We start from the raw sequence: 23,534 nt of genomic DNA, 5'->3' as shown, positions 1-23,534 counted from the left end.
CTTTCCCTGCTATATAATACAGATTACATAAAGGCTGACAAATCCACATTAGTATAAGCATTAAGCATTTGCTGTATTGAAAGATTAGTTCTAATACTAGCAGTACTGAGTTACAGAGCATAATTTTTAATATTTAGTTGCAGATATATTAAGTATGGTAGGTTCCATGGACTAAAGGAAAATGGACATTTTTGTCTTCAAATTTTCTATTGACAACCTCGTCTGAACAATTCTGCTAAGCACTGATGTTAGAAAGAAAAGTAAAAATCAAACTTTATTGTTGCTTTTTGCCATTTGGTAGCATTTTACACACAGGCTTCGATCTTCAGAATACCCTGGATTCAGTAGAAAAACCCTTTAAATGAAGTTTTGTACAATAAAAACTTCTCAGCAGTCAAAATTTAGACTGTAAAAAAATACATGCAAAACATACTTTTCTGAAAACACTTAACTTGGAACAAAGCACCAAACTACACAAATGCGAATGAGAACAGCATTTCAACTCCACCAAAAGTAGTCATCATAAAAGGTGTAAAAGTCACCTAACTTCACTAGGCACTGTTCACTTTTTAAACAGGAGACAATAAAAAATATTGTCCACAAACAATATCCAAACTCTAAGATAGGTTTCAGAAATCCTTCCACTTCATGCTTTAATAGCGACCTGGAATTGAAGAGAGAAAAAAGGGGGCATTAATTCTGAGAACTGATTAGCAAGTATATTTTACTGAGAATTTTAGAATGATCTGTCATTCAGACGTTCCTATATACCAGATTCTCTTCTGTGAAAATAGAGGAAGACTTTCACACAAGAGTCACTCTAGAAATGAATCAATGTGAAACAATAGAAATAACTGGGAAGTAATTATCAACCTGAGCTAAATAAGGTTAAATCACAAAGATGTTCCCAAGATGTGCAAAAATTACAAGCACTAGTGCTACAAATGGTGAGACTACCTACAGACACACACACATACACTTTATTTAAATAAATATATTTCTTATTGATTTCAGAGAGGAAGGGAAAGGGAGAAATAGACACATCAATGATGAGTGAATCATTGATTTGGCTGTCTCTTGCACTGGGGATTGAGACTGCAACCCATGCATGTGCCCTTGACCGGAATTGAGCCCCGGATCCTTCAGCCCACAGGCCAATGCTCTATCCACTGAGGCAAACCAGCTAGGGCTATATTTACTATTTTAATTAGAAACTAGGTTTCAAGGGTTCTTTTCATACCATCTGGAACCCTAAACATAAAATTTGCGGGATTATCTATACTAATAAAAGGATAATATGCTAATTAGACCAGACATCTTCTGGACAAAGCCCTGGTGGCAGGAGCCGAGGAAGAGGTGGTTAGGGGCGATCAGGCTGGCAGGCAAGTGGTTAGGAGCCAGTGGTCCTGGATTGCGAGAGAGATGTCTGACTGCAGGCTTAGGCCTCATCTCTCCTGGAGTGGAGAGGTTACAGGCCAGGCTGAGGGATCCCCCCAACCCCATGCACAAATTTCACGCACTGGGCCTCTAGTCTATAATAATAAAAGTGTAATGTGCTAATTAGACTGGATGTCCCTCCAGACGAAGCCAGGGCTGTGAGGGAAGCCTGGGTCCCGGGTGCCAGAGGGAAGGAAGGCCTACTCTTGCACAAATTTTGTGCATTGGGCCTCTGGTACATAAAACTACTTGAATGAACTTTCTGCAGAAGAAAGTTACTCTGCTGTGGTTTGGCAAATTACGTAGGGCAAGCCATATTATCACAATATATAAACTAAATAATATATCAAGACAAAAACTTACGAGGTGAGTATGATCGAGATCTGGAACGTGATCTATATCCTCCACGACTATAGTAAGGAGAAGGTGACCGCCTTCTGTAAACAAATGTCAAGACCATTTAAGATCCCAGAGATCACAATTAGATGACATATAATTATGCACAGTCCCTTTATCAGTTTCTAAAACTAGAAGGCTGCCATCAACCCTCAAAAACTTTGTATTAGTCATGGAATTTCAAGGTCTGATCACTCAATACTACCAGAAGTCAAATACGCCTTGCTGTTTCATCCATTGATAATGTACTAACCCATTTTAAATTCTACTAAATATGAGAAAATAAGTCTTTTCCACTAATCCCAAGCACGCCCTCAAAATAAATTTCACTAGTGCATCAAAGTGATTTCAATTTGTTAAGACTGACTTAAGTGTTTAACAGCCAACAAAGAAAATGTAGCAAAAGAGAATAGCTATCAGGAATAGATACTAAAAATATTATAGGTCCTAATCAATGACCTTATACCCATCATTATCTTATTCAAGTACAAAAATGATACCAAGTAAAAGCTTAACCAATTTCTGCAAATGCACAAAGCCATGGTGGCCACATCACTTGGGGTCAATTACAACATTTAATGAACTTCAATGCAATCTAATCTTGTGCAATGCCACATAGTTTAATTACCGAAAGACTAGTAATGGAGCCTTCATGTGAGCCATTTCTACTATTGTAAGATTTATAACCCTCTCTGGCATACCTGTAAATCTGATCCCTGTCTTGAGCAGCTCTCCATCCTCCTCCACCTCCACCACCTCCTCTGTAAAGGCAAAAATTCATTAATTTTTATGAGTTTTTGAAAGAATTTTCAATTCATAAAGTAAAACAAACATGAGATATGAAAGCTGGATTCTTTTAAGTAAAATGATAAAGAGCTACCTTTGCCATTCCTTTAATAAAATGGCATAGAGCTCTCTCTGGTGGCTAAAACAAGTATCATTAGAACAAAGAATATCTCTAAATGCTCAAATTAATTAAAATAAAGATCGAATCGACCACTTTAATATCCCCAGCTTCCATAAGCAATCCCTCAAGTGCTATTTAATGCAAAAATACTCTAAATAAAATGTTGTCCAAAATAAGATGCTGGACAATATGAGAAGCACCCTATGGCCTCACTTCCATAGATATTAAGACACCAACAATTGTCAATTTCATAAAACATTATCAAATAGGTTTTTTTTTAAGAAGGTATCTACACCCCAACATCACACCAAGATAAGGTATCATGGATTACTACTCTGTCAATACTTATTACACAATTTACATTCTGACAAGGCAGGGTCTCAATTATTGCTGCTGCTAAAATAAAGGAAACTTGTACTTTGTTTTAATCTTTTCTCAAAAAGATCTTTTGTTTTTCAAGTATGACAGGCATAACCCTACCAACCCCATAAAAATTTGAAGTTCGGTAATGAACAAATTGTTACTATTTTTCTTATATAAATACTTTTACGGACTCTCCCAAGAATCAGCTTTACCTGCCTTTTAGTGCATGAAACATTAGCTATACAATCCCCCCCCCAACTCTGCTTTATAAAGCATTAACTTTCAAAGCAGTTTATTTTGCTTTAAAAACAGTACTAAAAAATGGGAGGAAAAACTGAAGTATGGTCTGTAATTTTTTCCGCCATGCTCAAAGTATACAGATAAATTTAAAAATAGACAAAACCTAAAAATCTGGTTTAAAAACTAGCTCTGGTTATCTTGGTATAAAAAGTAATGCTTTTATTAAAGGTGCTGCAACTGAGGTGCACTCTCCCTTCTAGGACACCTGCACCCACCTTTCCGTTTTCCCTCTTTCTCCCCAGGCATGTTACCTCTGCTTTTCTCTCTCATAAGCCTCAAGGACTACTACCTCTGTAACTTTTTACATAAACTTTATCTTATAATTAGGAGGGGTGAAAAAAGTTGCAACTGAGATTCAGAAAAGTTGTTGCTTCAAGTCTTTGGCAACTTAAAACTCACATTTTATTATGGTTAACTTACCTGTATGATCTGCTATAGTAGTCCCGATCATCATAGCCTCGATCGTATCCTCTGTCATAGTAATCACGACGGCGTGAGCTGCCACTGTGAATAGTATTAAATCTTTATAAAATATCAAGTAGCCTTCCCTATTTTTCTAGACATGACTTTTTGCTGTTAAAAAACTGTTTAGAGATTTATTAACAGCAGCAGAGGAATGTCATGCTCATTTGGTTCTTAAGGTTAACACAACCTACACAGCCAAACTCTATAGGACATGACTGGGAAATTGCTTCAAGTATAATCTCTTTATCCTCTTCTGGCCAAAAATTCATAGGCTTAATTAACTGGGAAATGAGTATTACTCTCATGTGAATTCTCACTGATAGTGGATAAACAATGCCCCCCCTGGCACATGCCCTTGACCTGAATCGAACCTGGGACCCTTCAGCCCACAAGCACAGGCTAATGCTCTGTCCACTGAGCAAAACCGGCAAAGGCGTACATGTGGCTTCTTACCAAGAGTTTAAAAATTTATAATAGCCCTAGCTGGTTTGGCTCGGTGGATAGAGCGTCCGTCAGCCTGCAGACTGAAGGGTCCCAGGTTCAATTCTGGTCAAGGGCACATATCTGGGTTGTGGGCTTGATATGCAGTAGGGGGTGCCCAGGAGGCAGCCCATCAATGATTTGCTCTCATTGTTGATGTTTTTATCTCTCCCTCCCCCTTCCCCTGAAATTAAAAATAGGGAGCATGAGTTTGAGAGTGTGTGTGCGGGGGGGGGTTGGGGGTTAATGGGGGGGGGGTAAGGACACATTTGTACTACCTTAACTAATAATTAAAAAAAAAATGGAAAAAATAAAATAAAAAATAAAATACATAGACTTAGTATATGAAAAAAAAGAAAAAAAAAGGTGTTCTTTAAAAATGGGGAAGCACACATACTCTACTAACATGCTTTCAACTTCAGCCAATTTGCCAATTTCACTCAAAAAAAAAAAAAAATCATATGGAGAATGCAGTTTTGAGACTGGGAGTTCAGCCTATTAGAAAATGGCAATTATGGTGCAATTCTCTGCCTTATATAAGATCTTTATACTTAAGTTTTTAAAAATGACTCCAAATTAGAACTTTCTGCATGAGAACTATCTTATTATTAGTTCAGTCCATGTTTTCCACTCTGCTTAAGGAAACAAAAACTAAAGAATGCACTCGAGTATGATTTACACAAACTTAATTTTAACTATAATGGTTAAGTTTCTATTCTGGGGGAAATTACCCAAATCAGAAACATTTAATTACCCAAGCAAAGCTGAATATATGGCATTTCTTTATGATACAGTGGGATGGGATCTGTGTAATGGTGTCAATCAGAATTTGTGCCACAATCAGAATGTTTCCACAGAATATGTATTACCAAACAGTTAAGAAAAAAAGGAAAATTATTTATACCATGGCAAGACTAGATGAAATGCCAAAGATTTCCCCATAGCACATAGAAGTGAACAAATTAAATCAATAAAATTTCTATCTTGAAAATAAACTTACTAGGTAGGTCTCCCCATATAAATTCCTGGTGTTGGGGTATGTGGTCTTTTGGTTATGGAGAAATCAACTCTGATTCTACGTCCATCAAGCTCCATTCCATTGGCACGCTCTTTTGCCTAATAAATAAATACAAACATACATACATAAATACACACACAGTTGTTATATACATCCTGGACAGTCACAAACTATCCAGTAGTTAAAAAATATCTGACTGGATGTTTCAGTTAGATCCATTAATTTATTTCAATGTTGATAGAACATCATGGCCCACAACTTTATGTTGTTTCTCCTATTAAATTTTTAAAAGGTAGTCATAAAACTCAGGAGAAAAGTTTATCAAAAAAGCTACAAAGGTCAATTTAAATCAGGTAATTGAAGTAATTGTTATTTTTAACAACTTACAGTACTTCTAGCTCTAAAGCAATACATATCCGGCAAACCATTAGGTATGATTTGAAATGGCTGGGAATAAGATTTCATAAGTGTTTATGAAATTCAAATTTCAATGGCCACAAATGTGACGTCCCAGCCATGAATTTACAGGTTGTCTATTGCTGCTTTTGCATTACAATGACAGCATTGAAAAGTTGTGAATGATAGTCCCCTAATGGCTCACAAGGCCTTAAATATTTAGTAATTTTTAACAAAAGTTGATGGATCCCTGCTATGGAAGCAAAAAGCTGGAATGAAGACAGCTACATAAAGCTCCTTCATCTAGAATATACAGCAATGAAACGTCAAAGCAAAAATAAAATAAAAAACCTTATTCCAAAGACTTAGCTGCTGTTTGTCCACCATTTAAAGAACACCCTTTCCATAAGTAGATTTTAACGTCCAATTATGCTTTTTTTGTTTGAAAGTTTAAGCCCTCAGAAGATAGTTTCTGGCACTACTGATTCAGATACAAAATATTAGTATGCTATTCTTCAGAAAGCTGTGTACTGTAGCAGAAAATTAGGGAAATAAGGCCTATGCTACTAGTAACCATGGGAAAAACCCTATTTATATGTTTGGAAATCCCTTAAATATCTTAAATTGTAGTCTATCCTAATTACTTGCATTTAGCTTTCCATTCTTCCTTTAGCAGTTCAGGTTACTCTTATGGTTTTCAAAAATAAGTACCGTTTTCATAAATAACCATGTAATTTTACCTGTAACTGAATTCCCAATCTCAATATTGACCTAAGATGGTTTATCACTGTTTCCCAAGCTTTTCTCTTCTTTATACCATCCCTTGGAGATGATTCCAGCTATTATCCATACACAAATAAAGTCCAAATTCTTAAAATATGGCCCATATTCACGCTGTCAATGTTCACTTTTAGTCAACATACTAATTTTTTTTACTTCCAACATTTTGCCTGAAGTCAATTAACATTTAAATATGAACCAGATCCTTTTTGAGTCATAATTATCAGTTTTAAATATTCTTCATTGTAGAAAATGGCTCAATGCAACCACTGATGAGATAGTCTAAAGAGTATTAACCTTCAATAACTGTACCTAGTGTGTATATCATATCTGGAACCAGCCATGTATGAAGTGCTGCCCTCAGGTTTTACTTCAAAATAATGTGGTGGTGATGTTGGGTGACTGAGTTAGAGGTATAGCAGGCCAGAAGTTAAGTATACTGAAGTGGGGCATAATATAACCAGTTGCCCTAAGTCACACTTTATTATTCTGTATATATTTGAATTTTTCCATAATAAAAGGTTGAAAAAGTTCTTAAGTATTACTGGTTTCAATCTTTTCCCAGAAGATTGCATTTCCTGTAACTCAAGCTACATTTACACATCCTATTTACAATATTGAAACTAAAGTTGTCCTTCCTAAAATACTTAGAAGTTTACAATAGGGCTGCTAGTTTACAAGGTACAGGCAGGCTTTTACTTACTTCCTTGGCATCATCTACATTTTCAAAATATACAAAGGCAAATCCTCTTGAACGTCTAGATTGCTGGTCATATACGATAGACACATCAGCAATGGGGCCATATTTAGAGAATACTTCTCTGAGATCTCTTTCTGTAGTGTACAGGCTCAATCCAAATACTCCAAGACAACAGTTGGGATCAGGATTTGCCTAAAAATAGAAAAGTAGATTTTAAAACTTCGCCATAAATCAAATAAAGGAAACAGCATAAACAAATTAGCCAAAAGTGTCACTACGAATAAAAGTAAACAGATTAAATAAACACTTTAAAAATGCATGTGTTACAGCAAGTGCTGCAAGCATGTTTAAGAATGGGCAGAAAGGCCCTGGCCGGTTTGGCTCAGTAGTTAGAGCATCGACCCACAGACCGGTTAAGATTCCGATCAAGGGCACGTACCTCCGTTGCAGGCTTGATCACCGGCACCGGTCGGGGCGTGTGCGGGAGGCAACCAGTGGATGTGTCTCTCTCACATCGATGTTTCTCTCCCTCTGTCTCTCCCCCTCCCTTCCACCCTCTCTATAAAACAAACAAAGAAACAAAAATCAATGGAAAAGATATCCCAGGTGATTAACTAAAACAAACAGAAAGAATTACAACAGGAGCAATTTTAATCTTAGAATTAAGTCTAGAGGGGGATAAGGGGCACATACTATTAAAAAACAAACTAAATCTTTGGGGGGAGATTAGAGGGCAATTTTGAGTGATTCACTTTCTAGGAATTTATTTTAAGAAATGCTCATGTAGCCTGGCTTGTGTGGCTCAGTGGTTGAGTGTTGGCCCAGGAACCAAGAGGTCACCAGTCAGGGCACATGCCTGGGTTACAGGCTCGTTCCCCAGTAGAGGGTGAGCAGGAGGCAGCCAATCGATACCCCTCTCATCCATGTTTCTATCTCTATCCCTCTCCCTTCCTCTCTAAAAATAAAAACAAAAAGTTCACACAATCAGAATAGCATTGTCTCTACAAGCCAGAGAAATACATGATAAACTAAAAATGCTGAGTTAAAATATAGGGAATGCTAGGCTTGATCCTATTTTTAGAAACAAACTATTCACATACACACACAAATGAAGTCAAAGATGTGCACTCAATTGTTAACAGATATTAAACAGCTTGCTTGCAATCATTATAATGAATTTACCCCGTTTTCATTTATTTACTCCAAATTCCACTCCACTCTCAAAAACAAACACACACACTACAAAACCATTTGGATTATACAATGAAATCACAATATAAATACACTAAATGCCATCTCATTTGGAACCTCTCATGGAAGATAAGAAAAAGTCTTACTACCCAAAAGAAACTTGCTTACAATTAAATGGGAAAGCATTATGTAATAGGTATTAATAACCAACACAGAAAACTTAAGTAACGTAAGTATGGAACAGATACATAGATGCTATATGATCTAATGTACTAATATTATAACAGTAATGCACATGGAGTTTTATTTGATGGGCTGAATTATAAATGTGACAATGTGCTTAACTTAAATATGGATGCTAGCCCAAATGTGCACTATACATGGGAGACACCTTTTTATTTATTTACCTTTTTAAAAGGCGGCAGCGGAGGGGGAGGGGAACAGATTTGTTGATCCACTTCATTTATACATTCATTAGGTGATTCTTATTATGTGTCCTGATTGGGGACTGAACCCACTACCTTGGCATATCAGGAAGACACTCAAACCAACTAATTACCTGGCCAGGCTGGGAGATATCTTTTAAAAAAAGGTTATTCCAAAACACTAGAAAGCCTCAAAAAGTCTCACTCTCTGCTAATGCTCCATTGTCAAAATCATTTCTAACTTCAAAAAGAGATAGGACTATTAAATTAAGTGGTTTTAGACAGTCTATTGCTTCAAAAACACAGAATATTTTTCATCATACCCGATTCCCGACATGACGTCTGCGAGTAGACATGGGAGAATGACTGTGGCTATGACGCCTCCGATAGTCTCGACTGTAAGACCTGCTCCGGGATCGTCTATGGGAGCGAGACCGAGATCGTGATCTTGTATAATGCCTTCGAGAACTTCTTCTGGATCTAGACCTGCAAAACAAAGGCTCCAAAGGTCATGACTAAATAGCTGACAAAATATGGCTTTCAATTTTTTTTAATACTCTAGAGTTAAACTCCAGAAGACAGAACACAATCCAGGCACATATGATACCAAATGGGTGGAATTGATACCCTTTTTTTGTATTAATAGTCACCTCAACTGTTAGAGTTCCAAAATCATTAACTCTCTTCCAACCTTTCTTATTAAAAAAATAAAGTGAACACATTCAATTATCTTTTGAAAATCTGGAAACATGCATCCATACTAGCTTAATTTGTCTCCCTCTCAGAATACCATCCTATTTTTCTGCTTCTCCCATTATGCCCACCATTCACTTAAGGTAAAATCACCACCATAGTAGCTCCCTCTGCTGTGTTTTAAAAGCAACCAGTTGCTCTTAACTAGATAGAGTGATGATATGAATCGTCATCTAAATCAGGATGGACACATAAGAGAGAAAAGGTACGGTTAATGATGCTTCATAACAGGCATATAATGGGGCTGTCCTGGGTAAACCAGGATGTATGGCATACTTTTGACCAACATTAAAAAAAAAAAGTACACGTTATTACTTTTGCTTTATACATACATTCAATACTAGCCTACACCTATTAATAAAAAATTGCAGTTACTGAAAGCCAATGTTCTGCAGTATATTTGCAATAAGTACGTTACTTATACTCAATTCTGAAGAACTGGTACTATTACTAACTTGCCTTTACATAAGGAAGCTAAGGTGGAAAAAGGTTAAATAATCCGCCCAAACCAGAAAAAAACAGGTAAGGTTTGAGGCCTAACTCAAAAGCCCAGGCCTTTAACGATTAAATAGTCTTTGGTCTTCTAGAACTTATGATTAACTTAATTTCTACTAAGGATTATACAGGCGAACAAATAACCGAATCCTCTCTATCTTCCTAGTTTACAAAGTTCACACCAATTTCAAAGCTAAGAGCAACAGTCTTTCTTACCTAGATTCAGATCTGGACCTGGACTTTGATCTGGAACGCCTGGAATCTTCCTCGGCGCGAGACCTTGCAGGGGTATGCCTTGCAGATTTCCCAGATCCATGAGCACTTCCACTTCTGGAAGCAGAACGGGATTCCTACACGTAGATGTCAAAAGTTTAATTTGTATACTTTCTGGGCAACTTTAAAAACAAATAAGCTGCTGTGAAATAAATGGTGAGGGAAAGCAATCCCCTTCCAAGGTAAGAAAATATAAGGGCAGGAACTGAATATACCCAGTACAACAGTTGCATTGCTCCAATTGACATAAGTCAATTAACTTGAACTTCCACCTTTTTGGAGCACGAATAAGTTAACTGATCCACTTTCTTCAGAAAGGGGTGTCAAAGCCAAGCAGCTGAGGGATTGTCCAAGGATTGTGTTTAGGGAATGTTACTCCATAAAGATTAGGGTGAAAAACAACCTTATTAAAAATAACTATGACTTCTATCCATTATACCTATTTCAATCAAGTTACCATCAATAAAAACAAAACCCTATGAAATTCATAAAACTTACTTTTAAAATGCTTTTGATTTTTTATTAAGACCTCAACTTTTCAAATTGTTATTCAGTGGGAAAAGAGACAAGAACAACCTTTTTCAAATCCTAGAGAAATGTAGAAGCCTAGTGGAAAGCAAGGACCAGCTTGAAGGACACCAGACAGTTAAGACCCTGTTCCATCTAATCATGGTGGGAGGCCTTGTAAGACCCAGAAACAAACCAGATGGAGCTACAGCAGAAAGGTAGTCAATTGCACAAAGGTAAGAAAATAGAAAGGGTGCCAGAGAACTACAGCTTCCCCAGTTAAATGGAGATGAGCCAGGGCAAATGGGAAGTTAGAAAAGCTAACGTACCTATTAAAACCAGAATATTAAATTAGGAGCTTCTAACCTAGGCTTAGAAAGGGAATCCAGGAATTATATGTAAAACTGAAGCCTAGGTATATACTATATACCCATAGCTTTCCCAATCAAAACTAGGATTAGCCAGTAGGTAAGTGGCACAAAAGGAAGATCTCTCTCAGAACAAAACTAACAATGGAATGGATAAATAGGATAACCAGCAGTTCACCAAAGACCAACTAATCAGCAGAAAAGGCATACATGTATAAGTAGTAATGGAACCAGAGAAACATTCTGCCAAATGAAGAAACAGGAAATTGGATAAGAGAACACCCACACTTACACTACCGACAGCTAAGGCATCATCAAACAAGACAACCTTTATTTCAAGTTACCAAATGTTAGGCAAATTAAAAGGCATAAATAAAGTTCAGTGAGTTTTTCCACCCAAGATAGAATAAAAATGGCCAGATTCAAAAGGAACCAACATTACTGTGGAGGGAAGAATGGATGTGAAGCTGCTGGACAAAAGTTAGGGACCTCCCTGTGTGGTAGATCTTTAGAATATTCTTGAAAAAAAAAAAAAATAGAACAGGATTATTTTTTAATTTGGAGGATCCTTCCTATGACACCCAGAGAAAAAAATGTATATACAACAATGAGGAGACAAATTAAAAATTGAAGATTAGAATAGGGAAGAAAAGAGTTAACTCAGACTGTAAAATGAGTTCTGGTTTCTAGGCAGTAACAACTTTAGAAACTTTCCCAACACTTCAAAGTCATCATAAAATATGGTGTGATGTGAGATGAAATGCGAAACTTTCCACTCCTTCCCTCTAGGAGTGATAACAAAGTCAAAGAAATAGATGGTACTTTTGCACAAAGTAATTTTCAAAAATGGGGGCTTAGTTTCTACCACAGGCAGAACATAGAAGATAGTAATGGAGACCCAAAAGTTACTAAACGCCTTTGTTTACTTCACTACCAGAATGATTATGTCATGGAACAATTATAACCTTTAATGGAAGCCAAAGAAGAAAACTTGCTCTGGAAGGAAGCAGAATATGGGTGCTTCACAATAAGCGTTAAAAAGATTACCAACGAAGTTATGCAGTTAATTGAAACTAGTCAGCATAGGGATCTAAGTAGAGAGGGTCAAGATTCCCCTTCTTTAAAAAGCCTCCTGCTTTAAACAGAACAGCCTTATTCTAAGCTGAAACGCTTTTTATTAGTCTGTTCACTAAGAGAAGAGATAGTAATTCTAAGCCATATTGAGACTTCCCCCACAAAATTCTAACAGATCAAGAATTTTAAGAATTCACGCAGCCTCTGAAACTACCTGGCATATATATTTTGTGGGCAATTATTTCTTTAACCAGGAAAGGGGGAAACACCAGAATGCAAAAATTTCCCTTTCTATACTGATACTTGGTTAGGTTAACATCTAACCAATGCCTGCACCAACTGTTCTCACCAGGAATATCCTTAAAGAAGTTAAATCCTTTGTAGTTATATTGGCCATTGGCTGGCTTGGAAATACATGCAAGGAAATTTAGCCTGTCTAGAAGAAATGAGATCTAAAATTAAATTATTAGCCAAATCTAAAAGAGAGTTAACTTTAAACCTTAATCCACAGGCAAATCTGTAAAACCAGCTGGGAAAACCCTCTACACAAGGAAAATTTCAAGTCTACTCTCAGCTGACAAACAACTGGTGCCAACATTAAATCCTACCAAAAGAAGCACTACTCTGAACCTCTGTACCTCAAGAAGAATCATGAACTAAGATGAGCATATTAAAACAAAGACGAAAATTCCCTGAAAACCTCTTGAAGAATTCAGTTGTTATGAATTAGATGTCAGTCACATAGTAACATACAACCTACAGGAAACACATCAGGAAAAAAAAGTTAGCCTTCCAACAGAACACCTTATTTCTCATTCCTCTATTCTGAGAAGGCAGCAGCTTAGACAACCTTTGAAAGGTGACAGAAGTGGGAATAACCACCCAATTGCTAGGTTTCTTCTGTTATTTTTTAAAGACTGGATGCAGTAATTTGATTTAAAACTGACTCTTGTAGACCTACAGTATTTAAAAAAACAAGTCCCCTACCTGGAGCTGATTTTAGCTATTGTCTAGAATTGGGTATCCATTTCTTAAAAGCACCACACGTTTATGATGCTAGTTAAGTCTCACTGACTTAGCCAACCTCTAAAGTGTTACGCATCCTACCTTTTTTTTCTCTCGATAAAGGCATCTTCCTGGAACTTTGTGCTATCTCTGCTTCACCTGCACCCCTCCCTCACATTAATCAGCTTTACCTTACTGCCCAGGACAAGAGGCCTGCCCCCCTTCATCCCCAAGGGGAAACAAAATACCTTAATGGGGGTGGTTTAACATCGACGTTTATTTTTGCCCTTTATCTACCTTGGGCCATTTAATCAAACTTTAAACTGCCCCCCCCCCTCACCCCCTTTAAGGGCTAATTAAGTCTTTTCTCTTTTGGACCTCAAGAACCTTTCAGCTGCCTAAAAGAACCCAGGGCTTGAACAGAAATATCCATTCATATCACTTTCACCTCAACTCTCTGCCTATTTGTAATTCAGGATGCAAAGTTACATACTGAATTTAATTATTAATTTGTAGGCAGAATATTTTTTATTTTTTTTTACAAAGCAGTAATGGGGCAAGGCAAATACTGGAAATTGTCTCCTATAAATGGCAATAATTTTCTTCTCCTTGCAAGATACAGAAATAAACACTACAAAAAAGGGCCAATTTCACATTGATGATAGGCCCTAACATCTCAGAAAATGGGATCCCTCTAGAAATGCAACTTAAGCCACTTTTTCCATGAGCAGTGGATCCAACAACTCTGAGTAAAGTTTTTTAAAGCTGTAATTCAATTTATTGGGGTAAGACTGGTTAATAGTTATATAGGTTTCGGGTGAGAGGAAAAGTTTTTGGGTTTTTCATTTCAGAAAGGAGAAGTGATAACCTTGGCTTCTCCAATAGGGTAGAAGACAGCTGTTGGTTGGCTATCATTGAGTATTACTTTGATGTGTACTTGTTCCATCCAACTGAAGGCAACATCATTACAATCATCTGACTCTTCTATTCAGCTACAACAAAACATACAGAAAGGAAAATGACAGAACTTTTATATTTATTCTCCCATAAGTGGTGGGAGTGGAAAACCAGAAGAAAGCTACTTTATAAACCTATACCTCTTACATCATTATAATAGCTAAGTGTTAATAGCAGAAAATGAGAAAAAGAAATAAAGCTGATTTTGGAATGAAGCACCTGCTACTATTGCCATTTTGAGTTAGATATCCTGTTCACTTTTATGTGTGACCCACCTTATTCTAAGGGAAGCCACGGTGTTTTTAGCAGTAACCCTTCTCATTCAGCTGGAATAAGCATTAAACAAAAGAATTAAGAATCATCCTGTGAATTTAGCACACATGCACCTTAAAGTTAGGACCTAAGTGGTCATAGCTTTCCACTATTGCCATCTGTAAGGAAATTTGTTTTCATAAATGCCAAAAGTATCCTGTTCAATGCTTTGCTTGGATTTTGAGGGCTTGGTTCTATAACCACTCTCATGACATTCTTTAGGGAAATTATGACCAACATCCTATTATATGGGAGTAGGGGGAAGTAGGTTTACAGTTGTTCCTATGGAAAAAAATACAAACTTTCCTGCATACTCAAAACTGTAAACCTACTTTTGCCCCACCCTGTATATTTGCTTAGTACTTAAGATAGGGGTCAGTGCATAGTAAAAAGTCCAGGGGGGTGGCAGAGACCACCAGTTCCAACTCTGGAGGTACTTATTCATGTCCCTAGGAGCAGCAGAAAGATGAAAAAGTCTAGAGGAAACATCATGAAGCCAACTTTTACCCATGCTGGAAAGCTCATTCCTGCCTGGTATTTGACTACAAAGGGTTATTTTTTTTAAAAAAGTCGCATTTCAATATAATTTGACTAAGAAGTTAAAATTAGAATTACCTAATTTAAACGTTCCCCCTGGAAGGCACTTCTTTACCCTGTATATATTTTCTTCTATTAAACAAATAATGCATGCATGTTTAGCAAAATATACAGGGACACATAAACAGACTAGTAATTACTTAGCGTAGTGCTTTCTGATTCCAGATTACTTCTTATCTTAACTTCATTTTTATTTCTTTTCTTCATTCTTCCGTTTCAAATTCTGACTTCTTTCATCTTCCCCACTTCACACAAATTGCTCAATATTCTACAAGTGGGACTTCTGGTCTGATAATTAGCATGCATTCTTTAATTTTTTCAAATTTCAGCTTCACTTATTCCTGAGCTTCAAATACTCATTTATAAAACTTGTCAAATGACGACTTCCGCATTTTCCTTCTTCAACATTAACCTTAATAGAAAAAGAACAGGATGAAGAATATTTTAAAACTCCAGGATAAAATCCAGTGCCAAAACTGAAACTAGAAAAAAAAAATCCCTTGTTTTTGGATTAAAAAAATAATTAAAAACACCTAGAATATGCAGCTCAAAAACCTGAAACTATAGTCTCCTGCTGGTTCTAATATATATGGTAATCAATCTCATTTGTCATGCTTAAGTTGAATGTGAAGTGCGCTACTGAACATTTACTGTTCATCTAACATTTTAAGAACTAAATTTCACACTTCTTATTTTATCCATCAATTGAAAATATGTTAAGTGTCAAAAGCACAACTCCAGTCAAAAAGTGACACGTAAATACAAAAGTGCAAGAAAGGAAAGCATGAACAATTCATTTGTACAATGATGACAGGGCTTGGGGTAGGAGAGAGTTACAAATTGTGACTTGTCTTATAAGGTCAAGAAATGTACTTAATGTCACACATTTTTGTACCATATGTCTAAAGAGCTCTATAGAAAGACAAGGTCAGGGAATCTGAAAATTTGGATTATATTTAATTGTTCAACCTATCCCTAAAAAACTGCTCTAGTAAGTTTTTATATTCTGAATGGTCCAATTACGAAATTTAAACTAAAACCAAGTCAACCAACTACTACATTCAAGTGAAGGAAAGCAGAACAAATTAGAGTGCAACATTGGTATTTTCAAATAATGTTGTAAACTTGCCCCCCTCAATGAACAAATATTAAAATCTTCTGCAGTCCAAAGGAGAAATTTTACTTTTTTAAAGGTGGCAATATGGAGAAAAGTATAGCTCACCTCTTGAAAATATTTGTCAATATACTAGTGTCTGTTCAATACCCTAAACAAAATATTGTCCTCATAAAACATCCTAGTTTTCCTGCATTTCATCCTACGTCTTCTGTTTCACAGTCAACAATTTCCTCTCCTAGTTTTATTTTCTTTCTGGGAAAAACAAAATTTTCTTAAAAAAAAAAAAAAAAAGTCTTTATACCTATCTGGGCATAAAGACTGCCATGGCTATTTGTGGAAGTGCTGTCTTTTCTAAGAAAGTAAGCCTAATTTCAATATAGTTTTAAAAAGTCAATTATTGTTTACTTAACCCAGGAAAAATTTTAAATAGGTTTTCATTTAAGGGAGTCACAGTAGTTAATTTTCTTTTAGTATCCATCACTAAAATGTAATGGGAACTGTTTGCTAGCAGCACAAATGTAATCGTGGAATCAGAATGCCCAAGCAGGTTTCCTCCTAGGGCTCCTAAAGTGTATGTACAGATACAGGACTTTGATGCAGAAGATACTGGCATGGAGGCCAAAGCTCTAGATATCACAACTTATCAATATGGACGCCTTCCTGCTGTTATTACTTCTTTCCAACCTTTCCTATCTTTTAATTGAACTATAAGATACACTACTAAATAATGTAAATAAGAGATTTATTTCAACTTAGGTACCAACTGGCCACTTTATAAAACCAAAAGACCAACTATTGAGCTAATTACTTGATGAGATCCTACTCAGAAATAAGCAGAAACTTGCCCCATCCTGTCAACAAATTTTCTGTTAAACGATTCTAGAGGTTACAAGTGGAATTCATGTAACATTAAAAACGTGCAAACTCATTAGGCTGATTGCAAGGTTAATATTTTAAAAACTGGGAGCAAATCAAACCTATTATGGTCAATTTTCATATCACTATAAAGACTGTTTAATTTTTTTGCAGACACTCTACCAGAAGATTGGGTAATAGGAAAATCCTCAAACTGAGAATATGCTCTGAAAAAACCCACTGACATGGTTTTATCTGACATGCCTCCATTAGTTTTCAGCCCATGCTTTTGAGATCTCTTGCAAAAACAGTATTCTAAAATTTACATGCATAAAACATTCAGTACTTTCCAGCAAAATCAAGTTTAAGTATGCCTTTTTACTTTCAGAAGACTACCTATTCTTCATCTAATACCTAAGCACAAAAATCAATGCAAAAGAGGGACCTCATCTCATGCTATCATATTAGACCATCTATGTTGATAAAAGTAACAATCTGAAAATAACTCCCCAAATCCAATTCAAAGCAAAGATTTTGGGGAACTTGAAGACTAATTTGCCGTAGTTAAGAACTTTTGTGGCTTGCAGCTTAAAAACAAAATGACAATACCTAATTCCATGTGGCCCACACCACCCAAAACTAACCTTGGTAAAACACTTAAATTTCTTAAATACTAATCACCACCCCATCACTATACATTGTGAGATAATACAATTTATGTATAAAAATATATCAACAAATGACACTGCTAAAGTGCAAAAGATACAGACAATTGTAGTTCGGTACTCTTGGGCAAAAAAGTCAACTATAAAAATACTCATCACTTAGGTTTGGGGTTTTATTAGCCATAAATGGGAATTGGATATAAAAGGGGAATTCCATGTAACATATCTCACCATCTAATTCCTCTCCATTTCCCCCCAACAAAACCAGTATTTACTTACCTTATCACTTGGAATTTCAGTTTCACAATGCCACTTTCTAGTTTCAGACACTATCCACATAATTAAAATATTCTTAGCTAACCTGGTTTCAAGAGACTCATACCTAATCAGTTATAACGAAACAAAGCAAACTATTTCCTCCCACTCCATAAATTCAACCCTTTATTAAAGGAAATTGGTGCAATAGCTACAATTTTCTAGAGAAGAACTAGATTGAGATGTTTCAATTATAAAAATTAGAATTTGGGGTTAAAAGCAAAGAATACACAAAGAATTCAGAATTAAACAGAAAACTGAAGAATCTGAAGGGCAGCTTGATGTGATGTTATGTATCCAGACACTATTCATGTCTAAAGAAAGTTAAGACTAGTACCTACATTGCAAATACGTCTACAAAAAAAGCCAATATTATATCAAATGTGACATAACTGTTAAGAGTGCCTCTTATGGCAAAGATGTCAGCCCCTTTTGCAGGGAAAAAAAAAGTTTGCAGGCAAGTTTTGGAAATTCTGGATATTTTAATTTGGAGACCATAAAAAAAGACAAAAAACAAAAACAAAAAACATCTTATTTTTGCATGGGTTTGGGCCAGGATCAGGGATCTCAAATCTATTTAGACACATTTCTTGAATTTAAATACACTTTGACACAAAAATCCCAGGTAAAGGTAAAAGGTAGATTTGGCCATAAAAGTGACATGAACCACAAATATTCAAGAACACACCCAACATACACATTTAAAATAAGACAAGGGGAGACACACTATATTAGTTCTAGGAGGATAATTTATTACTGCATTATACACACAACATTTCTATTTAGGAGATGAACTACTTCCCATGTCTAAAGGATTGGGGCAAAAAATTTCTGGAGTTACTTTGGGGATTGTGAGAGTGGATTAGAGATTTATATAAATGAGGGGTAAGATTACAGCGGAATTGAGATTTGTATAAGTGATTTATTTACATGATCAGTTTGGAATGTTTGAGAGCCTAGAGTGAAATGAAAAGTAATTTTTCAGGCTCCACAAAGAGGCTACAGGCAAGTCCAAGATTACTGCCCTGAAAGCAACTTTTTCACTGCTTTCAGGCAGGTTTTTTTGCTAATCAGACCTGACTAGCCCTTTTTATGGTATTTTATTTAACTGTTCCACTGACCTTTATGGCTTGCCAAGCATTCTTTAAGAGTCCAAACACATGTTTTAGGTCTATTCTAACAACTTCAGGTTCCAACCACCAGTTAGAAAGCAAACATACAAAACACCAAACCAAATAAAATGGAAGTATCCCAGAACTTCAAGTTTAGAAATGTCTTCCAGGAAAAGTCATAACTCCCGAGTAATAGTTTTTTCTTCTAATATGTAGCTCAAAGTTATTTTATATCTTTCTCTTTCCATAATAATTTAGTGAATACCCAGTCTATGTAATAGCATTATGGAAAACACTAGGATGTATACTCTACTAGAAGAAAATATGCCCGCTTCAAAAAAATTCTAGTAAGATGACACCTCTTCAGCTGTCTCAAACCTGAACTTAACCACAACTGTTTCCCTTATGTAAAACATACTTATTTTGTTTTAGGCAAATTTTCATCTCCACAAGCTCACGATCTTAGTAACTCTTCCAGGAATATTCGACTAAGCTAGTCAGTCGTTTTGTTGTCCCTAAACAGTGCAAAAGTACCCAGTAATTGTTTTGTTCAATCACTGAGGACTAAAAATTGTTATTTGCTTTCTAGTACAAATACCAGTGACTAGTTTCCAAAGTATATTCAACTAGTAGAAACTAGAAGTCACAGCTTTCACAACTTGTGAGCCCAATTCAAACTTTCTTACCCTAAGAAACATTCACCTGAATATATAAGGGAGACCTGATTAGTTCAAACCAAATCAAACAGGTTTGGCTCCAATGTTACACAATAAGTTCACTAATGTGCCAGGAGCTAAGATATTTTTAAACCGCCTCGAATCTGTTTTACACGCGTTTGCTAAGGTATTTGAGATTTACCGGACAATTAAACTTATTTTAAGGTGGCTCTACTAGAAAGGGGAAAAAATCTTAACAAGTAACAGACCTGTAAAAATACCTTCCTTATTTCTAGCAAGTTAAAAAAAAATCAAGTTCTGCAGTGCTTTTTATCATTCTTCTAACAAATTCTCCTTAATCTCCAAACATGCAAGACTCTGGCAAGCCTTGCATTGTTGCATCTTAAAGCCTACACCCCGCAACCAACCTTACTAACATGCTGTTTAAAATCTGGGAACTGTTTTACTACTGAAATCTAATCAACCCGCACCGAACTCCACTCCGGGGAAAGGTGGAGACTTAAAAAGGAAAAAAAGAACAGGTACAAGTGATCCACAGAATTAGAATGCCTTGAAACAAAAGAAGTAACGGCGCCATAAATCGTCGTTGCCCGCCAATTTGTCCTATACAATCCCATGGAAAAATATCTACTTCATAAAATAAGAAAACGTTATTCCTCGTGGTCTATTCTACTGGTATACTCTGGTGAGTTTTGGTTTGAAAGCCCTTTCGGTATCAAAGAAAAGCACTCCATTTAGGCCTAACACAAAGCCCGCGCGCCATCTCCTCAAATTAACGGGCCGAGAATTTAGTCTACCTCAGGTTAGTTCTCCCCACCCTAAAAGAAGCCCCCAAGAACACACTAGGTTCCATCCTGGGGGTGGGGGGGCCTTCGTAAGACGACCCTTTTTAATCCAAATACCGGTGTAAGACCCCAAAGAACGTGCTCTTCTTTTCCTAACCAAGTAGCCCTGTGAGGCGCTTTGTGCCCCAGGCAGCGCGCCCAGCCCGCCAGCCCAAGATGGCGGCGGCGAGGCCTCGCTGGAGAGCAACGGCGAAATAAGATACTGCTCCCCTCCCCCAACACTGAGGGGACGCAGCGGCCATTTTAATCCCCCTTATAACAGAAAAAACCGCCGACTCGGGTCCAAGGCCACCTAAACCTGCCTCTCTGGCCTTCCTCACGAATAAAAACTATTCACAAACGCTTTTTAAATCCGACTCCTCTCCTCCCGGCCTGACTTCGGAGCCGAAGTCGCCCAACTCCCTGTCCGAGGCCCACAGGCCTGAAAAGAGATGCAAGAAGCTGGGACCACACATTCGCCCCCTGCAGCACCTCTACGTACCCGCTCGCCGTAATTCTGCTCGCCGCTGTCGCTCATGACTCCTAGCTGCTGCTGCTGCTGCTGTTGCTGCCGCCGCCGCCGCTCGGCTCGATGTGCTTCAACCGAAGCTGCCAACCTCTTGCACCTTCTTCACAGAGGCTCGGCCGCAGCCTGTCACCACCACAAGTTTCCACGCCGCTGAGAACCCGACCGCTCCGCACCGCTGCCACACGAGCTCTAAGTCTCGCGGATGTGACGCAGCGTCTATAATCCGGCTCCGCCCCCTCTCAAAACGCGCGCTTTGTTGGCCCCGCCCCTCGGCCCTGGAGTCCCTTCCCCGCCAAGGCGCGACTCGAACCGGATGTGACGTAACGCCGCCTTTCGTGGGGCCCCACCCACTTCTCTGTCTGAGCGAGGCGGGAAAGTGAGCCCGCCCGTTGGCCTCCGTGGTGCTGGCCGCAGCAGTGATGCCGCCCGGTAACGCCTGACTCCTTTCTGGAACTTTACAGGGAAACCGTCGTCGGCAGAGGAAGGAGAGGCGGAGATAGCCACCGTTTCTCCTATCTTTCATTTCTTTTTTCTGCTTTATACGTTTCTATTTTTGTGCCTTCTTTTGGGCAGATATCCATGCACTGGGTTCTTTATTTTGCATTTACTTAGCCTTCATTGTAGGTCTTTCTTTGTTAAATAAACGTTTATTTAAGCACGTATTAAATGCCAAAGCGCTTTACTAGATCTTGATGTACTGACGTCAATCTCCGAAGAAGTTAGTCAACTACGATTTTAAGTGCTAGAGGCATGTACAACTATAGCAATGTCACAAGCAGGGAAGATTGAGTATTCCGTCATGCAACTTTCCATGGTTTCAGTTACCTGGGTCCACTGTGGTCTGAAAATGTTAAATGGAAAATTCCAGAAATGAACAACTTAAATTTTTAATTGTGCGCCGTTCTGAGTGGCATGATTAAATCTCATACCATCTTCCTCTGTCCAGCCTGGGATGTGAACCATATCGTTACCCAGCCACTCCAGGCTGTATACCCTCCCAGCATTGCAGTGCTTGTGTTCAAGTAACCTTTATTTTACTTAACAGTCGCCCCAAAATGCAAGAGTAGTGATGCTGCCATAAAAGCCCTAAAAGTGCTTCCTTTAAGTCAGCAGTTCTCAACCTGTGGGTCGCGACCCCTTTGGCGGTCGATCGACCCTTTCACAGGGGTCGCCTAAGACCATCCTGCGTATCAGATATTTACATTACGTTTCATAACAGTAGCAACATTATAGTTACGAAGTAGCAACAAAAATAATTTTATGGTTGGGTCACCACATGAGGAACTGTATTTAAAGGGACGCCCCTCACTGGGGACGTGCCCGCAACCCAGGTACATGCCCTTGACCGGAATCGAACCTGGGACCCTTCAGTCCGCAGGCCGACACTCTATCCACTGAGCCAAACCGGTTTCGGCGAGAACCACTGCTTTAAGTGAAAAGATGAGTACAGTACAATAAAATATTTTGAGAGAGACCACTTTTACATACCTTTTATTACAGTACTAGAGGCCTGATGCATGAAATTCATGCAAGGGTAGGCCTTTTCAGCCCCCGCTGCTGGGGCTCTCACAGCCCTGGCTGCCTCCCGGCCCCGGCCTTGGCCTGGCACTGCCCACATCTGCCGCCACACATCTCTGGTCCCCTGGTTCTGCGGAGCCCCCAATCAATCGCCCTGCAGAGGGTGGCCTGGGCCTCCGTCTGTGGGGCAATCATGGAGCCCCCCCCCCATCGATTGCCCCCCTCTTCGGCCAGTGGCCTGGGCCTCCCTCTGCAGGGTGATCATGGGGCGATGGTGGCCCCCACCCCCACCCCACCACCAATTGCATTGCACCCACCTTGGCTGGCTGGCACCAGTGCGTGTCATAGCGTGGTCGCCTGGAAGGTCGTCCAGATGGTTGTTCTGCTGTTTGGTCATTTGGTTGATTTGCATATTATGCTTTTATTATTATAGATATTGTTTCAATTGTTCTCTAGTATTAGTTATTGTTGTTAATCTCTTTGCCTAATTTATAAATGAAACTTTACCATAGTTATGTATGTACTAGAGGCCCAGTGCACAAAATATGTGTATGGGGTGGGGGGGTGTCCCTCAGCCTGGCCTGCACCCTCTCCAATCTGGGACCCCTCAGGGTATGTCTGACTGCCTGTTTAGGCCTCTGCCTGCCTGCCTGATCGCCCCTAACTGCCTCTGCCTGCCGGCCTGATTGACCCTAACTTGCTCCCCTGCGCCACTGCAGGCCT

At 38.2% G+C, this 23,534-nt stretch overlaps 1 protein-coding gene across 6 annotated transcripts; it reads right to left on the bottom strand.

The window, feature by feature from the left end:
• Positions 1 to 248: 248 nt before the first annotated feature.
• TRA2B (transformer 2 beta homolog (Drosophila)) lies at positions 249 to 21,516 on the bottom strand. Of its 6 annotated transcripts, none has more exons than XM_015570216.1 (12): positions 21,267 to 21,516; positions 15,218 to 15,611; positions 14,566 to 14,616; positions 14,202 to 14,325; positions 10,323 to 10,456; positions 9,182 to 9,344; positions 7,246 to 7,434; positions 5,349 to 5,464; positions 3,824 to 3,907; positions 2,535 to 2,594; positions 1,801 to 1,874; positions 249 to 664 (listed from the first exon to the last, which is right to left on the bottom strand). In XM_015570216.1, exons 4-12 carry the CDS (start codon positions 14,277 to 14,279, stop codon positions 654 to 656), a joined length of 909 nt encoding a protein of 302 aa, XP_015425702.1. In that variant the 5' UTR covers positions 14,280 to 14,325; positions 14,566 to 14,616; positions 15,218 to 15,611; positions 21,267 to 21,516; the 3' UTR covers positions 249 to 653. The 6 variants fall into 6 exon arrangements, with proteins under 6 accessions (XP_015425702.1, XP_015425705.1, XP_015425703.1 ...); XM_015570219.1 differs by having other exon boundaries at positions 15,340 to 15,611; XM_015570217.1 differs by lacking the exon at positions 14,566 to 14,616.
• Positions 21,517 to 23,534: the final 2,018 nt, after the last annotated feature.

This window comes from Myotis davidii, unplaced genomic scaffold (assembly GCF_000327345.1).
Source record: "Myotis davidii unplaced genomic scaffold, ASM32734v1 scaffold626, whole genome shotgun sequence".
Classification (NCBI taxonomy): domain Eukaryota; kingdom Metazoa; phylum Chordata; class Mammalia; order Chiroptera; family Vespertilionidae; genus Myotis; species Myotis davidii.
The sequence above is the reverse complement of the archived record's forward strand: the minus strand, read 5'-3'. Positions and strand labels throughout refer to the sequence as shown.